This window comes from Lissotriton vulgaris, chromosome 4_1 (genome assembly GCF_964263255.1).
Source record: "Lissotriton vulgaris chromosome 4_1, aLisVul1.2, whole genome shotgun sequence".
Lineage (NCBI taxonomy): Eukaryota > Metazoa > Chordata > Amphibia > Caudata > Salamandridae > Lissotriton > Lissotriton vulgaris.
The window spans coordinates 241,040,330-241,062,081 of record NC_141691.1 but is presented as its reverse complement, the minus strand read 5'-3'; the positions used below and the strand labels follow the sequence as shown (position 1 = coordinate 241,062,081).

The 21,752-nt window shown below is 41.7% G+C and overlaps 1 protein-coding gene across 2 annotated transcripts in view; it reads left to right on the top strand.

Annotated features, from left to right (window-relative positions):
* Nucleotides 1–21,752, top strand: part of LOC147718624 (neuronal PAS domain-containing protein 2-like) — a 552,138-nt gene that overhangs the window by 297,904 nt on the left and 232,482 nt on the right. The window contains exon 2 of one of the 2 annotated variants that reach the window (XM_086918582.1): nucleotides 1,469–1,547. The exons of the other annotated variant lie outside the window; for it this stretch is intronic. Coding sequence (XP_086774708.1) covers nucleotides 1,531–1,547 — 17 coding nt within the window. The 5' untranslated portion in view covers nucleotides 1,469–1,530. The remainder of the gene's footprint in view (nucleotides 1–1,468; nucleotides 1,548–21,752) is intronic. 2 annotated transcript variants of the gene reach the window in all.

Sequence of the window (21,752 nt, the reverse complement as noted above, 5' to 3'; positions counted from 1 at the left end):
GCGGCCCCAAACCCCCGCCGGACACGAGAAACTTACCTTTCTCCTCGGCGCGCAGGAAGCAAATGGCTTCCCGAGCGCTGGGAATCCCTGATGATGTCAGCGCGCGCTGTGCGCGCTGACGTCATCAGGGATTCCCGGGGGGGGGGGGGGCGGGGGCGGCAGCGAAAGCTCTTCCGCTGCCGCCCCGAGCAAAACAACGAGGATCAGAAAACCTCGGGGGGAGCGCCAGCGCTTCCCCCGAGGGTGGGGCTCATGACGAGCTGGGCTCGTCATCAGCACACGACCACCGTGCACCATGACGAGCCCAGCTCGTCATCAGCATCGAAAGGGTTAAAGGAATAGAAGAAGTATTAAAAAAAAAGGTTTTCTTTTCATTTTATAAGAGCATCCAGTGGTCCGTCGGACCACTGCCTGCTCTTAAAAAATGATTTTACTAACATTCACAAAGGGGAAGGGGTCCCTTGGGGACCCCTTCCGATTTGCGAATGGGTTACCACCTATTTGAAGTAGGTGGTAAAATTCAAATGTTTTACGACCGCATTCATGGTCACAAAACATTCATGCAAACCGTTAGGATTCGCTATTTGGAAAGGACGCCCTAAACAAGCCCGCATGTTTGTGAGGCGCAAAATGCATGATGCATCTGGCCCATTATCTTCTGTTAAGCTTTCATCAGGGCACCAAATAACAAAGCAAAAATCTAGAAAGAGAAAGTCTTGCTGTGCCAAAGAGGAATGGTTGATTGATCTAGGAACCATTAAAAGAGCACAAAAGTATATAGAAAGGGGTGTGATAAATGCTTCTTGTATGGAAAGGGATCCTAAGCCCTTGATTGATCTGTGTGCAGCTGGTTTGCTCCATAAATAAATAAACTGCTACGCATGCAATGAGGAAATCAATTCCTCATGGCTGATGTTGTGGTGGATTCCAGCAACAGATTAAACTAGCCACAGTGGAAGAAGAGTTCATTTTTATCCTTCTGGTCCAATCATGTTGCAGATTCATGTACTGTCCCAGGAGTGTGTCTGTACTATGCTGGTGCATTATCCCTAAACACCTCTAGATTAACTGACAGGGAGTAAAGATGTAGGACATGATGTGTGCGCGCATTGTGCATGTGAGTGCGTGAGTGCACATGTGAGCAAGGGTGTTTGTTTTTGGAGGACAAATTAATGCACCTGTTTTATAGATGTGCCCCCACATTCAGATGCTGACATATCCATGAGCACTACAATATTTCACTATACCTTTATACAGTTATCTGTTGTAGTACTAAATTTTTTTAACGACTTTGATGCAGTGATCATTCTCATTCTTTTCAGTTTGGTTAGTACATATTAATGTTTGTCTTTTTATTTGGCTGTGTAGCTGTAGCTAAAGTTTTATGACATTTGTGCTGTTCAGTTCTATTACAAATTTTCCTCACACACATTTTTCTTTTTTTATGATTGTGTTCCCTTTCTCGCAGTTTTGTAGCTTTTGACAGCTTCTCTTGATGGAGGTCTTTAAGATCATCTAAAGTGATTGAGAATGTGCAACCCTGAGAGGTAGGCTTATGTTGCAAAACATATCAAATGAATTGTGGCATTTCATACAATAAACAAGGCTTTTCTAGGATCAAGACAAGTCTGTGTGTGTGTTTGTGATTTCTTTAAAAGGTTTAAAAAAAATTCTGCCTTAAGCCCTTGTACTTTGGTGGATATTATACTAAATGTGTCTTGCTACTATTTAATAATGAAGTACCATTTAAAATATTAAGGAGTATTTTGGTATTTCTACAAACTATTATATGATATGTACTATGTTTATATAGATATTATATATATATATATGTGTGTGTGTGTGTATAGGTATGTATGTAAAACATAAAACACCAATTCTGTCAATAACACAATAACAGGTGCTGACTCCGTGGAAGTTTGACACAGGAATTTAAATCCAAACGAAAGCATTGACACATTTTGACAGCAACACGCCTTGCTCACAATATATATATATATATATATTGTTAGAGCTGGCCCCCTTAGCATGGCGTTGCCCTAACGTTTTGCCTTCAGACCTCCTGTTTTTGCTGACTTCAATTTTGCTGGCCTTAGGACTCTGCACACTTTACCACTTCTAACCAGTGCTAATGTGCTTGTGCTCTCTGCTCAAAACATGGTAACATTGGCTTATACCCCATGGCATGTTTATTTACTATTAAGTCACTAATAACGGGCACTACATGTGCCCAGGGCCTGTAAATTAAATGCTACTATTGGGCCTGCAGCACTAGTTGTGCCACCCACTTAGGTAGTCCTTTAAACATGTCTCAGGCCTGGCATTTCAGAACCAGTGTGTGTAGTTTAACCTGCCATATAGACCTGACAATATAAACCTTTTACCAGGCCCAAACCTTTCTTTATAATACATATTAGGCACCTCGAAGGTAGGCCCTGGGCATCCCCAAGGCCAGGGTGCAGTGGATGCAAAAAAAGCTGGACATGTACTTTTATGTTTTACATGTCCTTGTAGTGAAAAATTCTTAAATACATTTTTCACTACTTCAGAGCCTATCTCTCCCACGGAATAAGTTGCCTTATTACATTTTATAAGTGTAATTTCCAAATGGAAAGAGATAACTGGTTCATGTTTGGTTTCTCTGGAATCCTAATTTAAGATTCTAATTAATGGTAAAGTCGGATTTTCAATTACAATTGTAAAAATGACGCTTCTAGAAAGTGGCATTTTCTTGCCTAAACCATTTGGTGCATGCTGCCTATCTCTGGGTCACATTAGTGGGTGTGGGTGACAGTTAACGTTGCATATTGTTCCTAGAAAGCCACACACAATGGGCGCTTAAGTGTGACTGGATGAGCCATCATTGGCAGCATGGGACAGAGGAGCTGGACCTAGCCTCACTTACACCTGAATAGACTGTGTCTTGTCTCAACACAAATGGCCAAAAACACCCTGTAGTTAGTCTGTAGCCAGGGTTTGGAAGGCAGGGCATCTGTGCACTTCAAAGGCATGCCTCTAGAAGTTTCTCCCAACTTCAAAGGCGCAACTGTGTATAAAAGAAGGACCGCACACACCGCCACTTCAGTACACTCCTGGACCGGTGGATACTCTCCCAGGAAGATTTGCTGTGCTGCTACAAGGACTGCCACTCTGCTGGACTGCTGCTCAAAAGGAACTGCTGCCCTGCTGTGCTGACCTGTTTTCTGCTGCCCTTTTGCCTGGGGAAGAAGAACTGGGCCTGCAGATTTATCTTGAATCCAGAACCCCAGAGTGACTCCAAGGTCCAGTCTGCTGGCCTTCTGATCTGAGCCTCAGGGACATAAAAGGATCCCCAGCAGCTCCTGGACTCATCTTCAGTGAAGTAGCAACCAAGTGATGCCTCTCAGGTCCTGGACCCTTGGTGTGGCTGTCGAGATCTTGTAATCAAGCTTTTGGGATCTTCGAGACCACAAACAGGCCAGTTCGCACCAGAACCACATCACCCACTCCGAAAATCAGTGCAAGTTGCCATCCACCCATCACATTGCACAGCAAGCATTGATCACCCATGGAGGACTACCACCATGAAGCTCCAGCCTGCCCATCAGTGAAGCCCAGCCTGCTCTATGTGCCATACCAACCGCCGCCCTTGATGCTCTCCTTGCTCCCTGCGACCACCTCCAATGCGATGGGATTCTTGGCACAAAACTTGAGAAGGTAAAACTTCAGCTGGACTAATCTGGTAATTTATCCGTCCCACGCTCCATTGTAGTTGGACTGAAACTTGGACTTTGACCCAGTCAAGCGTGACCAGATAGCGCAGTAGGTGCTTTATGTTTTTTGGAAATATATTTCAGTTTAATCTTTAAAAAGGAATAACTCTGTTTCTACTGATTGGATTTTTCTCCTTTTGGTCCTGTTTTATTTATTAAATTAAGTTCTATTTTACTAACCTGGTGTGGGATCTCTTTGTGTGGTGTTTTCACAGTTTTACTGTTTCAAGTAGTGCACAAATACTTCACATATTGTATCTAAGTTAAGCCTGACTGCTCTGTGAGAAGCTACCAGGGGGTGAGCACAGGTTAATTTGGGGTTGCTGGTGCCTTACCCTGACTAGGACTGTGGTTGTTACTTGATCCGGGCTCATACCCCAGTCAACCAGTAACCCAGTTCCATATATATATATATAGAGTTATTTTGTGGCAGCTGCTATTCCTAAATTACGTCGTGGAGGGGATCGTGAAAAGGCCCTAAAACAGTTGGAGTTTAAAATGATTTTAGAGCTAGACATAAAGTTTCCATATGGCTTGAACAACACGGAAGACCTGCATAATTTTTTATAGATATTTGATTAGGAATAATTGAAATCATCTTTTATGAGGGGGCCCCCTTGTACCTATTAAGAAATTGTGTATATAAATATTTTTTCCAGTTGCAAATAGGCATTTATATGAGCAGCTTCCCAGGATATCTGGGTGCAGTCAAGATTGGATTTTTTCAGTTTTGTTTGCACTCTATTTCTAGTGGCCTATCCTTTTTAGAACGTTTTATGAACATTTAGGAATTATTACAATTAGAACACTTATGGTATTTGCACTTTCAATATGCACTTAATACATTGGTGGCACTTTATGGCACAGTCTGATGGAGAGTACTGTTTTGTTCTTTAACTATATATATGAGAGATGCAGTATGTTCCATAAATGGAGGGGAATGACTGTGCATTTAAGTAACTCCCTCTACGCCGGAACCACCGCCAAACTCCAGAAGAGACTCCAGCGGATCCAGAACGCCTCAGCACGACTCATCCTGGACATCCCCCGTTGCAGCCACATCTCCAGACACCTGAGAGACCTGCACTGGCTCCCGGTCAACAAGAGAATCACCTTCCGTCTCCTCACCCACGCACACAAAGCCCTACACAACCAAGGCCCAGGATACCTCAACTTCTACGCTCCCAAACGCCAGCTTCGATCGACCAGCCACGCCCTCGCCCCCCGCATCCGAAGAGCCACCACAGGGGGACGGTCCTTCTGCTACCTCGCCGCCAAGACTTGGAACTCCCTCCCGACCCACCTCCGCCTGACCCAGGACCACCTCGCCTTCAGGAAGCAACTCAAGACCTGGCTGTTCGAGCAGTAGCGGATCCCCCCCCTAGCGCCTTGAGACCCTCTGGGTGAGTAGTGCGCTATATAAATGCTTTGATTGATTGATTGATTGAAGCAGGAAATACAAGTGTCATTTGAGATGTCATGAGTGATGTCACTGACCATGTCATGAATGATGTAATATGTAACATCATCAGCAGTGCATTGCCTGGCGAGTTGTAGTTAGCAGAACTGAGAAATTTCCAGCTAACTATAACACCCCTGAAACCTATGTTTTTTTCAGTGAATTTCAAAGCTTTTTTAAATGCTAATTTCTAACTATAACGTCTCTGAAACCTATGTTTTTTTTAGTGAATTTCAAAGATTTTTTTAATGCTAATTTTTAAGTGTAATATTAGTTATACCTATTTTTTTGTACTGATTTTCTACAATTTTTTAACTGTTTATTTATACATATTTTATTCATTAAATAACATTATATATTTTTCTGAAAATTGCAAAAAAGAATATAAAAAAATTAAAACTTAAATATTGTTTATTTTTTTCTTTTAATATATTTATATTATTTTCTTTTTTAAATGTTTTTTCCAAATTTTTTCGGAGTCGCGCACCCAAAGCGTACACATCACGGTGGGTGTGCAGATTCTAGCCACCATTTTAGAAAAGTTGTGAAGGATCGGCGTACAGTGTGCGACGGCTGCGTGTTGTTCAGTTACATTATATACATTTAATATTACGTGATGTATGCGACCAGTCTGCGACCCCTGCTCCCGTGCATTCATGACACATACGCATTACGGTATGCGACGCTTGCGTGGTGGCGGGTCATGTGTGACGTCATAAACGTGCTGGGGCACGCTGGGTGCGCGACTCCGGCAATACACTTTGTTTGTTCTAAAATGATATATATGTGTCTTTAATATACATATAAGGGCAAGAGTTTATCTAAGATATACATAACAATAATATATTTGTACTTATAATAAACATAACATTTTTAAATATATTTTCCTGAAGTCGCATCGGGTGCATTTTTTGTGAGCGCAGAGTGCTCGGATCCCATGTGACCTCGAAAAAAAAGATTTCATTGGTTCATAACATTTTCCACTGTAACTATTGAAGGACACCACTTATTTTAATCATTCTTGTTGGAGCGTCTTTAGAGAGAAGAGACATCTCTTTTCCTACAAGAACCCTTTTTGCTTGTTTTTTTTTGGTGTTTTTCAAGAAATATCAAACAAAATAGCATCTGGACAGCAGCAGCAGCAGGAGGAAGTATCTTCTAAAGAAGAATTCTTGCAGGCACCACGTCCACAGAGGCCGGAATTTGTTGTGTGGAAATTCTTCACCTTTCCACTTGGAGAGAAGAAAGTAAATCTGAGAAAGTTGACATGCAAAATTTGTGACCGAGTCCTGTCAAGAGGCAGTGAAAAAAAATACTCTTGTGGCACTGCTTCTATGTACAAGCATCTCCGGACCACACATCCTCTCAATCTTGCTCGGGAGGAAATTAGATGAGCTGCTTTGAAGCCCTCGCTTGCTGTGGCAAGTACGTCTGGAGCGTCCTCAAGAACACCTGCAATGGACATTAGGCCAGAATTCGCCTTTCTCCAGTAACACTGCGTAAACTGTAAGAAACTTATTTGCTTCAGTGAGCAGTCGGTGGAAGCAGTTTGTGCTGCGCAATGCAACCATCATTGTTAATTTTTTCTGTTTTTGTTTTTGGAATGATATGTAATTCCAAAAGTTTCCTGTTTTATTCTTTTTTTTTTGTTCATTTTTTGAAAAACACCACAAAAATAAAAAATTTAAAAAAATTAAAAAAAAGAAGAAGAAAAAGTTCTTATCAGAACTACCTTATCTGGTTAAAGAAAGAACTATAATTTCAAGGTAATGTGTGAAAGTTTGGTTGAATGTATGTATACAGCATGATTGACTGAAAGAATGCATTAGTATTGTATGGTGAATTTATAGGTGAAGATTTATGAGGAAGTACTGCAGCGTGACACTGCAAGCTCTTTAGCTGCACTGCACTGTGGCACTTCCGAAGCACAGAGATGTGACATATGTACATGAATATGTTGCAACTCTGTGCCTACCTCTGCACTGCTGCACAAACTGCAGCCATGCGGTGACACAGGCACCTTTGCACCATGGTGCAAGGATGTCTGTGTCGTGCGGAGATTGTTTTTGTGCAGGAAGGGACACCTTCCTGCACAAAAACAATCAGTAAAGGCATTTTCCTCTTTCAATGTATGCTGTGGAATGCAGCATGCATTGAAAGAAGAAAAATTTGGAAAATAAAAACAATTCTCCTCGTTGTGCCTTGCTACACCAACTCTAGGATGGAGCAGCATTCATTCACATCTCCAGATTTACAATTTCTCATAAATCTGTAGATGTGTCTTGTTCTATGGGTGTTGTGTGGGAACCCCACAGCAACACCTATGGAACGCCCCTTCAACGCAAAGTTCTGTGTATGAATGGGTCGTATTTACAGGGAGAGGAAAAACCACGCAGGGTGGCTTTTCCTCTCCCTGTAAATATGAAGGAGTGCCTGGCGCCATCACTATGTTACAAAAAGAGGCATACTGGTGGCGCAAGGTGCTTGTAAATCTGCCCCATAAGTGCTTAGGTATTGGCAGACTGATTCAATAAGAACACAGTGTCAGAATTTTTTATGAAATAGAAGAGGATTTGAGAAGTCACTCAAAATGTGCCCTAATTTTTCTTACTGCAGCACTAATCATAATTTCTATAGCAAAATGAACCCCCTCATTTTGTTCCTTTGCAAATTAAATGTTTTAAGAGTTACCACTTTATTCCAATCAAGATGGCTTCAGGTGTGCAATACGTTTGTCATAGGTAGGACTATTAGCACTCTAGTTGTTCTTTAGAACACTATGGGAAGCTGCAGTAGAACACAAAATAATCAACTGACAATCTCTGTCCTTGTTGGATGTACATGTTTTACTGAGAAAGTCAGACTTCATTCTCACATGACTGAGAAAGATAATGTGAATATACAGAAAATATGCTTTCAGTTTAGCTTATAGATCACCTTCCAAACATCTGTGGGAAAAGCATGAGAAAATAGTTTTCTCTCAAACATGAACCATGGTATCCCAGCAGAAGGCTTTTTCACATGGTAAAATCACCTTAGAACACACCACATTTCCAAAAATGGGTATGGCACCATCAACAAATGATTTATAATGTACCTAAAGTATTAAAACCTTCTATGAACTGCAATGCTTTTTAATGAGGTGCTATCATGTATATTGGTCCCAAGATGGCTTCCAACACTTCTTTGATGAAGTGCTGACAACCAATCAGATCTCACGATGAGATGTGTGGTTAGGCTCCGCCGAGATATATATATTTCTTTTTCCATTAATATTTTTAAAACTACTGAACGGATTTACACCATTAAAAAAAAAGTCACTTTCTAAATCGAGCACTACCTTTTTGCCAAATTTGGTGTAATTCTGTTCAGCAGTTCGGGCTGTAGCCTTGGCTAAAGTTTCCTATGGGAAATTGATTTTTTGACTTTTATTTTTTGAATTTCTCAACAACTACTGAACAGATTTACACAATTTAAAAAAAGGTTGCTTTCTGAATTAAACTCTACTTTTTTGCCAAATTTGGTGTAATTCAGTTCAGCAGTTCAGGCTGGCTGTAGCTGTGTCTAAGTTTCCTATAGAAAAAATAACATGGAAAAACATGTTTTGCGACTCCCCTTTTTTTTCTTTGCCCCCGCTTGCCGAACCACCCCGAAACTTTTAGGATAGGAGCGGACTGGAGCGCCCCACGAGTTTCGCGAAGATTCGTCATCCGGCGCCAAAGTTACTGGGAATAGAATGTTGTAACTAGGTCCTAACTATAACTACCTACCGACCGCCAGTAGGTAATATATATATGAATAAAGAAAGCACTTGCCTGATGTCCTGTGGGGTCTGCGCCTCCTTCTTCGCCTGCGCCGCTGTGTGGGGAGTGGAAGTTGCGGGAGCTGATAATTGCGGATATATATATATATATTGAATATAGGATTACCCACAGCACAACAGATAGGAAATCATCCGGCACTCCAAGATAGGAAAAACGTATTCAGTTTTATTACTTGACAAGTTTCACATCAACGCGTTTCGGGAGTCAAGCTCCCTTGTTCTCGATGTTCACGATGTTAACGATGTATATATATATTGGGAAAATATTTTTCATAAGTAGTTGTGGGTCTGTGTGAGCATGTTTACCTATCCCATTCTTGCAGACATGCTTACATTGTACAGAACAGAATGATGAAGTGTAGAACTAGAAGCATAGATAACCAGTTACTTATCCTGGTAAGTCATAGACTTTAACTTCTAAATAGCCATAATTAGCCATGTGTTCTACTGAGGTTATAAAGCCAGTACTATTGAGGATATGTAATATATCCTGAGAGATAGGTGGTGAGCAGTAGCGGCTGACATGACTCACGGGTGGGGGGCAGTAATTTAAAAAAATAATTGAAACATACCTTTTCACCGCGCCGGGTCCCGCAACTTCAATGCTCCTGCTCCCCTGCCTCTGACAGGAACAGGAAGAAGGCAGCTTCCCTCCCCAAAGCCAATCACAACACTCCAGTGGAGCACTATGATTGGTCGTGACACCGCCCAGCTGGGGCTGTAGGAGATGGCATGTTCTCCATGTAGGCTGCAATGCAGCTTGCATGGAGAAGTGCAGAGTGTGCATGGCTGGTTTGGGCGGCCCGAGAGGGCCGACCAAACAGTCTTTGTGCACACATGAGTCGGCATATCACTCCTGCCCTGCCCAGGCAGCTGCCTGCCCTCACCTGCCCGCAGGCAATGCGCAAACAAACATAAAATGGTAATAACCAAAAGTTATTACCATTTTATGTTTTGGCTTTCTCGCACTGCGAGAAAGCAGTAGCAGTGGGGGGACGCTCCTCCGCCCTAATGGAGGAGCCACCCCTGGTGGTGAGTTGCACCATTTAAATTATTATTCATATTCATGATATTATTCTTACTCCTATTATCATTATCATGTATGTATATACATACATACATGCATTCAAACATTCTTACTCCTATCAGCATTATCATGTATGACTCAGGGCCCCTCATCACATTCTGCAGGGGTTTCCCATCATTTTTGTTACCCCACTGATCGAGGCAGTAATGATGTGTGGTAAAAGTATAAAAATAACAATTACATGTGTGAAACTGGATTAAACAGATAAATCAGAAGAAAAGTGGCGAAGACATTTTCTGTGCAGCTCAAAACGAATGAGTGAGGTCTCAAATGATTACATCTACAAAATATTATCAAGTATTGGGGAAGTTCCTCCATATAAAAAGTGCATTAAAAACAAACTCAAGGGGGCATATTACCAACAACTAGCGATAATTATCGCTATGTTGGCTTAGCGGCAATATTTTTCTCGCCGAGCTGCAGTGATTTTTATCGCTTAGTAACATTACTATTATCAAGGTTTATCTCTTAAGCGATAAAAATCGGCCAAAATGCATGAATATCTCTGAAAAGTCCGCGATATTCATGCATTACCGAGCTAATGCTCTAAGTCATGTTATCCACCTACCATTGGATAACATGGCTAAGAACTGCTCAGGGGCAGGTGTTAGCTTTTGGAGATATTCGCGCTTAGCGCGAATATCTCCAAAAGTTGGTAATAGGAGATAGCGATGTTAGCGACTGTTTCCAGTTGCTAACATCTTGGCACGCCCACTTTGCATGTCATTAGTGATAAATTTCACTGACATGAAAAGCGGGGCCCAAAATGGTCGCTATCTCCTACTAGCTGTCGCTAACTGGTGTTAGCGACAGCAAGGTAATAGGGAGATAATTTTATCTCCGCTTTCTTGGTTTTTAAAGCCAAAAAAGCGGAGATAAACCCCCTTGATAATATGCCCCATGATCTTTACTATTTCCAGACCTCAGCTGAGTCACACACCTGCTCCACAGGTTGCACCCTGTTACACTAAAGGCCGACATAGCATTGCTTCTTTCAAATTTTTAGATGGGATTGTGGTCTTGTGTGAAATCACTGAAGCCATGCAATGACTTCCCTATCTAGCATTGCATGCTGACCGTTAACTTGCACCAGCAAACCTGATCTAAGAGCATATTCCACTATCACTGCAGTAAAATGCTGGAATATTTGGATCCAAACTCATCCAGGCTTTTGTATATTTCACCGAAGGCAAACTCAGCCATCGAGAATAACAAAGGCATTTCCCATGCATATGCAAATATTTATTAATTGTTTTGCCTATTTATTTATTTGTATGCAATGGAAACATTTAAATCAGAGATTTCGAATATATCATCAAATATGGTATATAAGTAATGTGTGTCTTGGGTTGTGTATATAATGGGTGGAGGTAGCAGTGAAAACTTGTTAGACCATGTTAGAGTCTGGTGAAGACAAACATGGCAAGTAATACAGCCCTAGCTAAAAACAGAAAAAGCTATTTGCAGGACATACTATGTACATATACGTACATATTCACAGCTGGGTGATAATACCCGTTTAGGGCCTGATTACAGTCTGGCGGTTCGAGGACCGCCAGACTTTTGGTGGCACAGCGGCAGCGGTCCCGCCGCTCCGACAGTGTGACTTCCCGATTACAACTTGTGCAGTTGGACTGCCCTGGGACCGCAGACGCCGCAAGGGAGCTGCCAATCCCTGGAGGCGCCGTGGCAGTCCTGAGGGGGCAATGTGCTTGGCGGGACCGCTGTGGTCCCATCAAGCATATTAAGATTTTACTCTCCGCCAAGGTTTATATGGCGGTTCCACTTCCATGAAAACCCTGGTGGAGAGGATAAAAGGGGGCTTGTGCCTCCACCGCATGAGGATGCACACGGGAGCATAACATTTGCCCCCCTGTGTGCATGCACATGGGTTCCTGCACGGCATGGACATTTGAGACCATGGGACCACGACGCTGCCTGCTAGACTTCTTAAAAGTCGTAATGTGGCAGCTGGGCGGCGCCGACTTTCAGCAGAGCAGTGGTGCAGTGGTTTGTACCACCGTGCCACCGATCCACCAAAAGTCATAATTAGTTGCTTAGTGTTCCTTTCTGAAGAATATGTCTTTTCAGTGTAGTTTTTAACTCTTCGATTGAGTCAGTGCCACAGCTGTCAGGTCGAAGGCTTGTGACTTGGAGATGACAAAGCGGTTTAGATGTTGTCATGAAGATGTTTATTTAGAGATCTGAGATTACAATGTGTACCTGTATAACATGTCAGACAAGTAGATAGTGGCTAGGTAGTGTATTGATTTGAATACTTATATTAGCAGTTGGAAGAGGGCCCCATTCTTGGCATTCAGTATGCTGCGGGCATTGTATTGCACCTATGTAGTTTGACTAGAGTCAAGATGGTACAACTGAGAACCTAGTCAAAAGGTGCATTGAAGTAATATTGACAGCTAACCAACAGACTGTTTTAGTAATCACGTCTGCGGAAAACCTAAAAAAGAATCAGTGTTCAATGTTAAGAGTGAGCAGCTTTTGTATGAATGAGAAGCTGGATGTATGCTGCTGTGGCTGTGATGGGGATGAAGGCTTCAATCCTCACAGATGCACTGAGGAGGTCAACTCGAGGAGGACAGTTTCCCAGACGGTGTGAAACTCAATTAATGATACATGTTACAGAGACAGAAGGTGTAAAGGAAGAAAAAAAACTGTGACTGATCCTTATGGTAGACCATGTGGTGGTGGGGTTGGAGTTTATGACTCTGAGAAATGTTTTTCTATCAAGATCCTTCAGTGCTCCTGTATTCTCAATCTTTGTTTTCAATGCACAGTTTAGTCAAGCTTTTGTACTATATTTGTGTATGTTATGTCCACTTCCAATTGATCTAGTTGGGTGATAATCAGATATTGCATGAGCACTTCCCACAAGATTCTATCTGTTCTTCTGGCACTCATTCTCCCATTGTTTAAACAATGAATCACTAATTTATAAGAAATACTTGACCCAATGCAAAATGTGGTGAATCTGCACATGCCGTTAAACCTCATGTGGGTGCAGGTATACAACCTTTTACAAGTCACAACATTTTCTTCAAATATGCATGGAAAGTAACAAAAGCCATGGGTTTCCAGGAGTACTGCGCACAAACAATTGTTTATTTCTTTTTATGCCCTTCTTTTGGCATTTCCATACATGTATTCGCCTGTGTTGCACTATTATGCCTGCTCAGATACCACCACTTTTGCTCAATGACTTATCCTTTACGTATTATTTCTACAAAGGGGTAAAACATTTTGTCAAGGTAAGGCGCCTTCCATGACGTCCCCATCCATTTTGATGTGATTACCATTTCCTTCCCATCCTGAACTCTTAAGTATGTTGGTGTACCCAGACTTTTTAGGGAAGCTCCTCCCTGGAATGAGCATTGGACAGCCCTTCAGTAGGATTTACTGACACAAAATATGACTCCATTTTGTGGTGGTATTGCACAGGAGTAAAATGATTTATAAGAGCAAGAGATCCTTTTGTGAACAGTTATACTCTGTAGTTCAGGCATTTTCATATGTAAAGGTTTATTTACACATCCAAACAAATGTCTAAATCAGACCCTTTGCCTCCAAGTTTTACTTGAGCGTGAGAAGATGTGGGGTGTTCAAATTTGAAATGGTTTATAATTCTGCCCATCTTATTATACTTTATCAACTTATAACTTTGGATTTAGATACTTTCATCACAAAATCCAATTAGGGTAAAGGCAAAATTGAGTTTTAGGTGGCTTGACATTCTTCATAGTGGGAGGATATGTTCACTTTCTATAACGCGCTCATTTATGACATAATATACGTTTTAAAGAGGAATTGGAGGGTTGATTTGTTATGTTCGACTACTATTTCCTTTCAGGATAGTTGTCTATTGGGTGCAAATTTGGAAATAGCATGCACAAACAACAACCAGTGTTTTATGCACAAACAACCAGTATTTTTTTAATTAATTGATAATTCTTTAATTTACACAACAGAATATTTGGATCAATTATGTCAGAAGACGATGAAAAATCTAGAAATAATGCATGAATTGGTGAGTCACTTCATGTTGCATATTTAACATGAAGGTGCATGGATGCCAAAATGTAGTCAATTGTCTATTGTAGCTTACAACAGGAGGTTAGTCACCTGGCCATTGGAGTCACGTCAGCCTCAGATGAGCCCTTTGTGAGTGTGTTCAGGCAGAGGCTTTGTGATGCGCATGTGGTAGGGGACAGCTCCACCCCCTATCAGAAAGGGATGGCCCATCCTGCCAACACTTATTCCCCCTTTGGCTCACTGTCTGAGAGCAATATACAAAGACCAACTGCCAGCTACAGATAGTCATTTGAACCAGTATACAGGCTGCATGCACCAAATGAGTGGAAGAAGAAAATGACAGCTTTCTAAAAGTGGCATTTTCCGAATTGTGAGTTAAAATCCAATTCTACCATTAAAGAGAGTTTTAAATTACAATTCTTTAGCCACCAAACTTGACATTCCTATCTGTTCCCATTTGAAAATTACCACTTATTAAATGTACTAAGGGAACTCAATATTATCCTAAGGGAGAGGTAGCCCAGTAGTGAAAAACAAATGCAGGAGTTTTTCACTACTAGGACATGTAAAACTTAAAGTACATGTCCAACATTTTAAATACACTGCACCCTGCCCTCTGGGATGTGTAAAGCCTTCCCTAGGGGTGACATATACCTATTAAAAAGGAAGGTTTAATCCTAACAAAAGGTTTAATTTAACAGGTCACAATGGATGTTTAAAACTACACACACTGGCTGCAATGGCAGGCCCGAGACATGTTTAAAGGGCTACTTCAGTGGGTGGCACAATAAGTGCTGCAGTCCCACTAATAACATTTCAGTGACAGGCAATAACATTTTACTAGAAATTTATAAGTAAACCAAATGTGCCAATTAGGTGTATAGCAAAGTAAAGAGCACAGCAACAAAAGCTGGCTCAGAAAACAGAAGGGTGAAGGGAAACAATTTGGGTATAACACTTCAGAAAACGCCAAGTCCAACCCTACTGTTAGAAATTGGGTTTCTGGTTGACAGAGGTATGCACCCTGTCCAAGCAGGAACTACGATCCTAGTCAGGGTAAGTGTAGTACACACTAAAAGTAGTTTACCTGTGCTCACCCTCTGTTAGCTTGGCACAGCACAGTCATGCTAAACTGAAGAAGCAATGTGTAAAGTATGTGTGCACACATACTTTACACATACTTGCACAACATGACAGGCACCATGCGGTGCCTGCCATATTGTACTGTGAAACGCAGGGGGGTGCCATAGGTACCCCCCATGTGCACTCCCCATCTCCGCCTGCACCCTGGGGGCCTGCAACGGGCCCCCAAAGCAAGGACCCTATGCCTTTTCGTGGCGGCATTGCCGCCACGGAAAGACATTTCCCTCAGACCATCCTAATATGGCTGGCTGTGTCTGATAGACACCGCCACCATATTAGACCTTTTCCGCCGAGGTCGCAATGCGACCGCAGCGGAAAAGCGGTGCACGGTCTTCCCGTCCACCACGGTCCCCCCGCCATTGTAATATGGCTGGGGGAAATAGGCAGCGGACGGGCAAGGATGGCGGACAGATTGCCACCGCCTGCATGGCGGTGGCGATCGGTCCGCCATCCTAATCGGCCCCTAAGTAATGGTTTTATGAGACAAGGGCTAGATCAAAATACAGTAGAAGACTAGAAAGGAATGTAGGAAGGAAAAAGAGAGAAAGGCTAGGGTTAAGGAAATGAGAAGGAAAGACACCGAACCAAGAAAAAAGTAAAGAAGATAAGGCAGGAATCAGAAAATAGATTAGATCAAACCTGATTCATGTCTTTAGAAAGAATGAGATTAAGATCCTTCTATAAGATTGTAATAGAAGTGGCAGTTCTTAGAGTTTGAGTGAGTGAGTACCTAATTCTGGATGTAATGTCTGAAAAACACTAAGCCAAATTCCTTCCTTTTTGGATGCTGAGGGCTCTAGGAAAAGAGAGGCACACTGCAAAGGGACTGGTTGCCTTTATGGAATTTCAGCATGAGGCAAATATACAGTTGTGTAAAATGGTGTTGCTTCGAAGGGAGGAACGTAGAGCCTTTGTAAATCAGGGTAATGTACCAGAATTTTTTCCATTGGTAACAAAGTGGATCAAGTCATACAAAACTGCCCTCAGTCCTTTGACATGCTGTGAATAAGCTAGTCAATGACAAGACAAGGAGCAAATGTGGAACAATGTTTATTCTCAAAATGTCATAACCAAATATCCAGTGCAGTGTCTTTTTTCTGTATCTTTGTCTTCTTGGTCCCTTCAGCGAAGTAAGGCAAAATGATGGGGCTCTGTGGAAAGTTAAGAGGGGCGTTTGCCACACCTCGCAGATATTCATTGGTCTTGGGCTGCAAGAGGCTCCTTTGAAGGGTTGAACGGTCCCCTGGAGGGTTTCCTCTCCCCACGTCCAGGGGCTGCAAGAGCCTGCATTGCACCCCTAGGTCCCTTCATTGTAGCTGTTATCACCCAGCCTTTATGTCCCAAATGTCACTTTAGTTTTAGATTAACATAGGTGTCTCTCTATTGATGAATCTACTCTGTTATAAAAGTAAGTCATTATAGATTCACTTCACCCAGGCTCTCCAGAATTGAGCAATGGGTTGTATCCCGGTATCTGAAATGGAGACTGGGTGCAGTGTGGGATTCCTGACTTCCTGTTCATGCCCACTCCCCCATGAATTCTTTTCCGCCTCCTGTCAAAGTATCTAATCCATTCACTTGCCTGAAATGGAGAATGGGTGCAGTTGGTACAAATCCTGGTGTCTTGCTTATGCTCAGTACAGCAAAGGTAAGGATTAGTTTTTTAGGCATAAGATGTTCCAACCCTCTTGTTTTCCCAAAAAGAAATCCCTCAAGATACTGATTTGCTCGCCACTTGCTGTCCCCCACACCAACTCTGCTTCACTTTTCTGATTGGTTCGGGGTTCTCAGGCTCTGCCCCCTGCAAAAGGGCTGAATTGTCCCCTCTTTATCTCTTTTCGGCACAAACAGAGTTGCAAAATGTCCTTGTGGTCTTGGCATCCTGCTGTTCATATTGTGTATGCTTATTCTGCCCAGGTGATTAAGTTATGGCTGTGTGAGTTTTGCTGGGTTATATATACATCAATATATTGATATTCTCTAACCTGTATATACTTAGATCTCTGGGAGCAACTATAACGCAAGAGTAAGCTACCAACAACGTAGGTTACCCATATGGTGGTATTTCTAACCAGCATACTTTGGAGGGTTTATTCTTATGTGTGTGCCTCTGGCAACTTTGTTGAAGTGTTTATACTGACTATGTTACAGGTGCAAGTTAAGAAAGCATTGTCATAATGTAAGCTTGATGAACAAGGGATTACACTAAGGCAATTTTCGTGTATTTACTGTTGGATACCCCATAATAATCTTAATTGGAAACTTACCATTTGTTATAAGATTAATTGTGATGTCAAGATTGAAGCCAAATGATTTTGAACTGTCTATGATGAAGGAAGAATTATAAGAACAAATATCACAAGAGCTGGTCCATGATTCCACAACATAGGGGTCGATTAGGATGGCGGTGAATCCGCATCCTCTGGGCCGGCAGAAGCCACCGCCGGCCCGGAGGATGCGGATTCACCGCTGCGGACCTCCAAAACACCACAAGCCACATTAGGATGGCGGCGGGATCAGCGGCGGACAGCAAGTCCGTCCGCCGTTGATCCGCGGGATGTTGTCCGCAATTTAGTGGTGGTGTCTGCAAGACACCACCAGCCAAATTACGAAGGCTGAGGAAACATGCTTTTCCGCTGCAGATTTTCTGCCGTGGAAAAGCATGTGAACCAATGCTTCTGGGGGCCTGTTGCGGGCCCCCAGGGTGTTGTGGGGTGGGGGTGCACATGGGGGGTACCTATGGTACACCCCTGCATATGCATGCACAAAGCGGCAGGCACCGTATGGTGCCTGCCGCTTTATGCATGCATATGCAAAGCATGCAATTTTAACCTTGCGGGCGGGCGCATCTTCAAGCAGCACCCGCCGCAAGGTTACAGATACGGGATGTGACCGACTGGGTGGCGGTCACATCCTTATTTGAACGGAAGGACCGCCGCTGCCCCTGCGGAAGGGCCCTCCACCTCGGGGTGGCAGACGGACGCAGGTCAGTCCGCCATCCTAATGAGGCCCTAGTTGGAATACATAGGCAGAAGAGATGAGAAACTCTTTTTAAATGGCTTGAGTTACAATTGATGGATTGATATCTACTCTTTAATGGTCTGTCGTTTTTGTGCCAGGTGTGAAATATGAGGGTCAAGGTAGAGGTCAAGTAGGGTTGGAGCCAGAATGGATCCTTGTGTCACTCCTTGCTGCAAGTTAACAGAATTGGAGAAAGACTTGCTCATTGTAATCAGCAGAAAGTGAAGAAATGTGATACAAATTAGTTAACTTCACCAATGATCATCTGTTCTTTAAAGAAGATGATAATGGTTATATGAGGGAATTAAGCCAGTAGAAAACTCAGGGAGAACAAGAAAATAGTTATTTCAATACTAATAATGAGAAGTAAATCATCAATATAATGAAGCTAAATGGTCTTTTTTTGAAGCCTAATCTAAATAATCTAAAAGTATCCATCATCCTTTAATACATGTAAATGTTCTTGATTTGACTAGGACTGTGAATGAGGTTTTTGTTTTTGTTTTGTTTTGTTTTGATTTGTTAGAAAGTAATAGTGTAAATTCAGTAGACACTTGGATAAACCAGCACAGGGAAGTTAAACCAAAAAGAGGTGTTTACTAAAATTGCTAACAAAAAAAATCATTAAGGAAATCAGGGCCCCCTATTTAGGAATGTGTGCACTGTCTAAATCAGCGCCAGTTACATCTATCAAAATGTGTGCCTGGCACAGACCAAGACAGTACTCCTTATTATCATTATTGTGCTGCCTCCCAGAGCAATTTTGTTGATTCTCTGGGGGAAGCACAGTCTGTGAAAGACAAAGCTACTCTTTACAAGACTCTCCATCTTTCACAGTGCAGCCAACAGCCACCATCACTTTGAAGAGGGGATAAAGATTCTCTTACAGGAGGGTGCAGTGAGATGTCTGATTTGCCAACAATATCTCTGTTGCCCCATCAGAGAACTGCCCTCAAAGGGACCCGCTAACAATGTGCCACATTTGGTTGCACTCGCTCAGTGCACCTCCTACCGGCCGGTTTATCTCTGCACCCATGTCCATAATGGACGCAGAATAAAAGTGATTCCCTCATTTGCATGGGGCAATGCCCACTTGCACATGAGAGAATATCCTCTTACAATAGCGCTGGAAATTCATCGGTGCCTCCTTCTGTAGTCACATAGTGCCCCAGGGGTGCACAAGCGGGATCACACACTTGTATCTTCGGGGCACTGTTTGTAATGTAGCCCGCGGAGTAAAATGATTGCACTGACTTTTACTACACTACACAGAGCCAACTAACAATGCTGTACTTTTTAGAACTCCTAATATACTGAATGCCCATTTTCCTAATAATATAAAACCTAAATGTTGTGTGCAGTGTTTTGAGATATTCCCTTGGAGAATTAGGCACTTGACTCCACATAGTTTGGTCCTAGCAATTACTGACAGAATTTTGGGAAGACATTGTCTAATTTTGTAAGCAGATTTTCAAACTATCAATCCCCAGAGATCTACAGATAACTTTACTAATGTATTGACAAATGATCATAGGTGTCTCCAAATAAGAGATTAAAATATTATCCTAATATCTATAGCAAAGTCGGTATTTTTTCAAGAAAATAGAGGATGCAATCAATCTCAAGTTTTTTAGAATGTCTAGTGAAAATAATAGGGATTGAAAGAGACAATTTGCCACTTTTTCCTAAGGTTTGGGAAAACAATTTGTAAACCTGCTCTACTTTCATGTAATATTGATGATATATTCTTTGTTATTGTATAATATTTAAAGGAAAAGTTATGTTTTTGTTTTCATTGATAATATTTAAGTAATTGAACATGCCATGTTCATGAATTACTTTTTTTGTCTTTTTTCGATATTTATAATTCCCTGTCTAATAAATAAATATTAACAAACGGAAAATCTTCTACAGGTTATTATCATGCATTTATTGATTAGATTAGGAAGACACATAAGTTTCAAGGTGTAAAGAGAAGTCCTGATAAAGGATAGCGGTTACTGAGATAACTAAAGTGAGAAGAGGGTTTCTTCAGTAGGGGATAGACTTGGCTGGTTTTAAAGCAACCTCAAAAAACAATTTCCATAAGAGATGTTATGCTAGAATGGTCCTATAATGTAAGAAGTTACAAGTTAATAGGTCAGAACTTTACCATTATTTTCTAGAATAGGTTCAGTGAAAACATTCGAAGATTGTTATCTGAGAGACAAACTTTAACAAATCTCTTTGCATTTGATGCTACGATCATCAACTGTGAAAGGCGGGAAATGATTAGGGGCCAATTGTATAGCTTCAAAAGATTGTCTTGGACTATTGTTGGCAGTGTTTACAAATAGTCTCTTATAAAGTCTTCTGGGTGGAATAAGGTCATTAGGTGAGATAAGGGTGAAAGTTTCTCCATTTATTCACTATCGCTCTTAGTGATCTCCTTCGAGATTTATTTTGTCAAAAAGTTCTCAGAGAGCCATAGGCTATAGCATTTAGTCGTTTTGTTTTTAAAAGGCACAAATTTGTAATGAATTTCATTCATGCATTTATTGTATTTAGTATTAGAGGCATCATAATTATGATCGGAGCAAATTGGAAGAGAATTATATTTTTATTTATTAATTATTTTTATTAAGTGTGAACCAGATCTATATGGTTTCCTAGCACTATACAAATAGGTATTGAAATGTTACATTTTTATTACAAATAAAATAAATAGCATATTATAGACTAATGACTGGAGGGGTAAGCAGAGTTGCATTATTGGGAAACTTATGGGCTGATTACGAATGTCGGTGGGTCCGACACCGACAACCGTCAGTGTCTTATTTTATTTATTTATTTATTTGCGGATTTGTATAGCGCTTGATTCAACTGAGGAGTATCTCTGCGCTTTGGCAGCCACAACGGTAAGATGTATAGAAGTTTAACTAGATTGGATGATTAGAGTTGGAACAGATGGGTTTTAAGTTGTTTTCTAAATTGTAGGTGTTCTGAGCATTGTCTGAGGGCTCTAGGGAGACTGTTCCAAAGAGAGGGTCCAGCCACAGACAGTGCCTTACCACCGTGTCTAGCCTTCTTAGTTCGAGGGACACATAGCAAATCCTGGTCACTGGACCTGAGGGAGCGTGTAGGAACGTAGGGGATGAATTTGTTTTTTAGGTATTTGGGTCCTGAACCGTTGAGGCATTTATGAATAATGCGGCAAGTTTTGAATTTGGTTCTCTGTTTTATGGGTAACCAATGAAGTTTTGCCAATAGAGGTTCGGAAGGGGTTCGGGTCGGGGCGTTAAGGACTAATCGAGCTGCAGTGTTTTGAACCACTTGGAGTTTTGCTGAACTCCCTCATTAGCGGTCAGAAACAGGCCATTGCAGTAGTCTATGCGACTTAAAACAAGAGCCTGCACCAGAGTTTTTCTGACTGAGTCG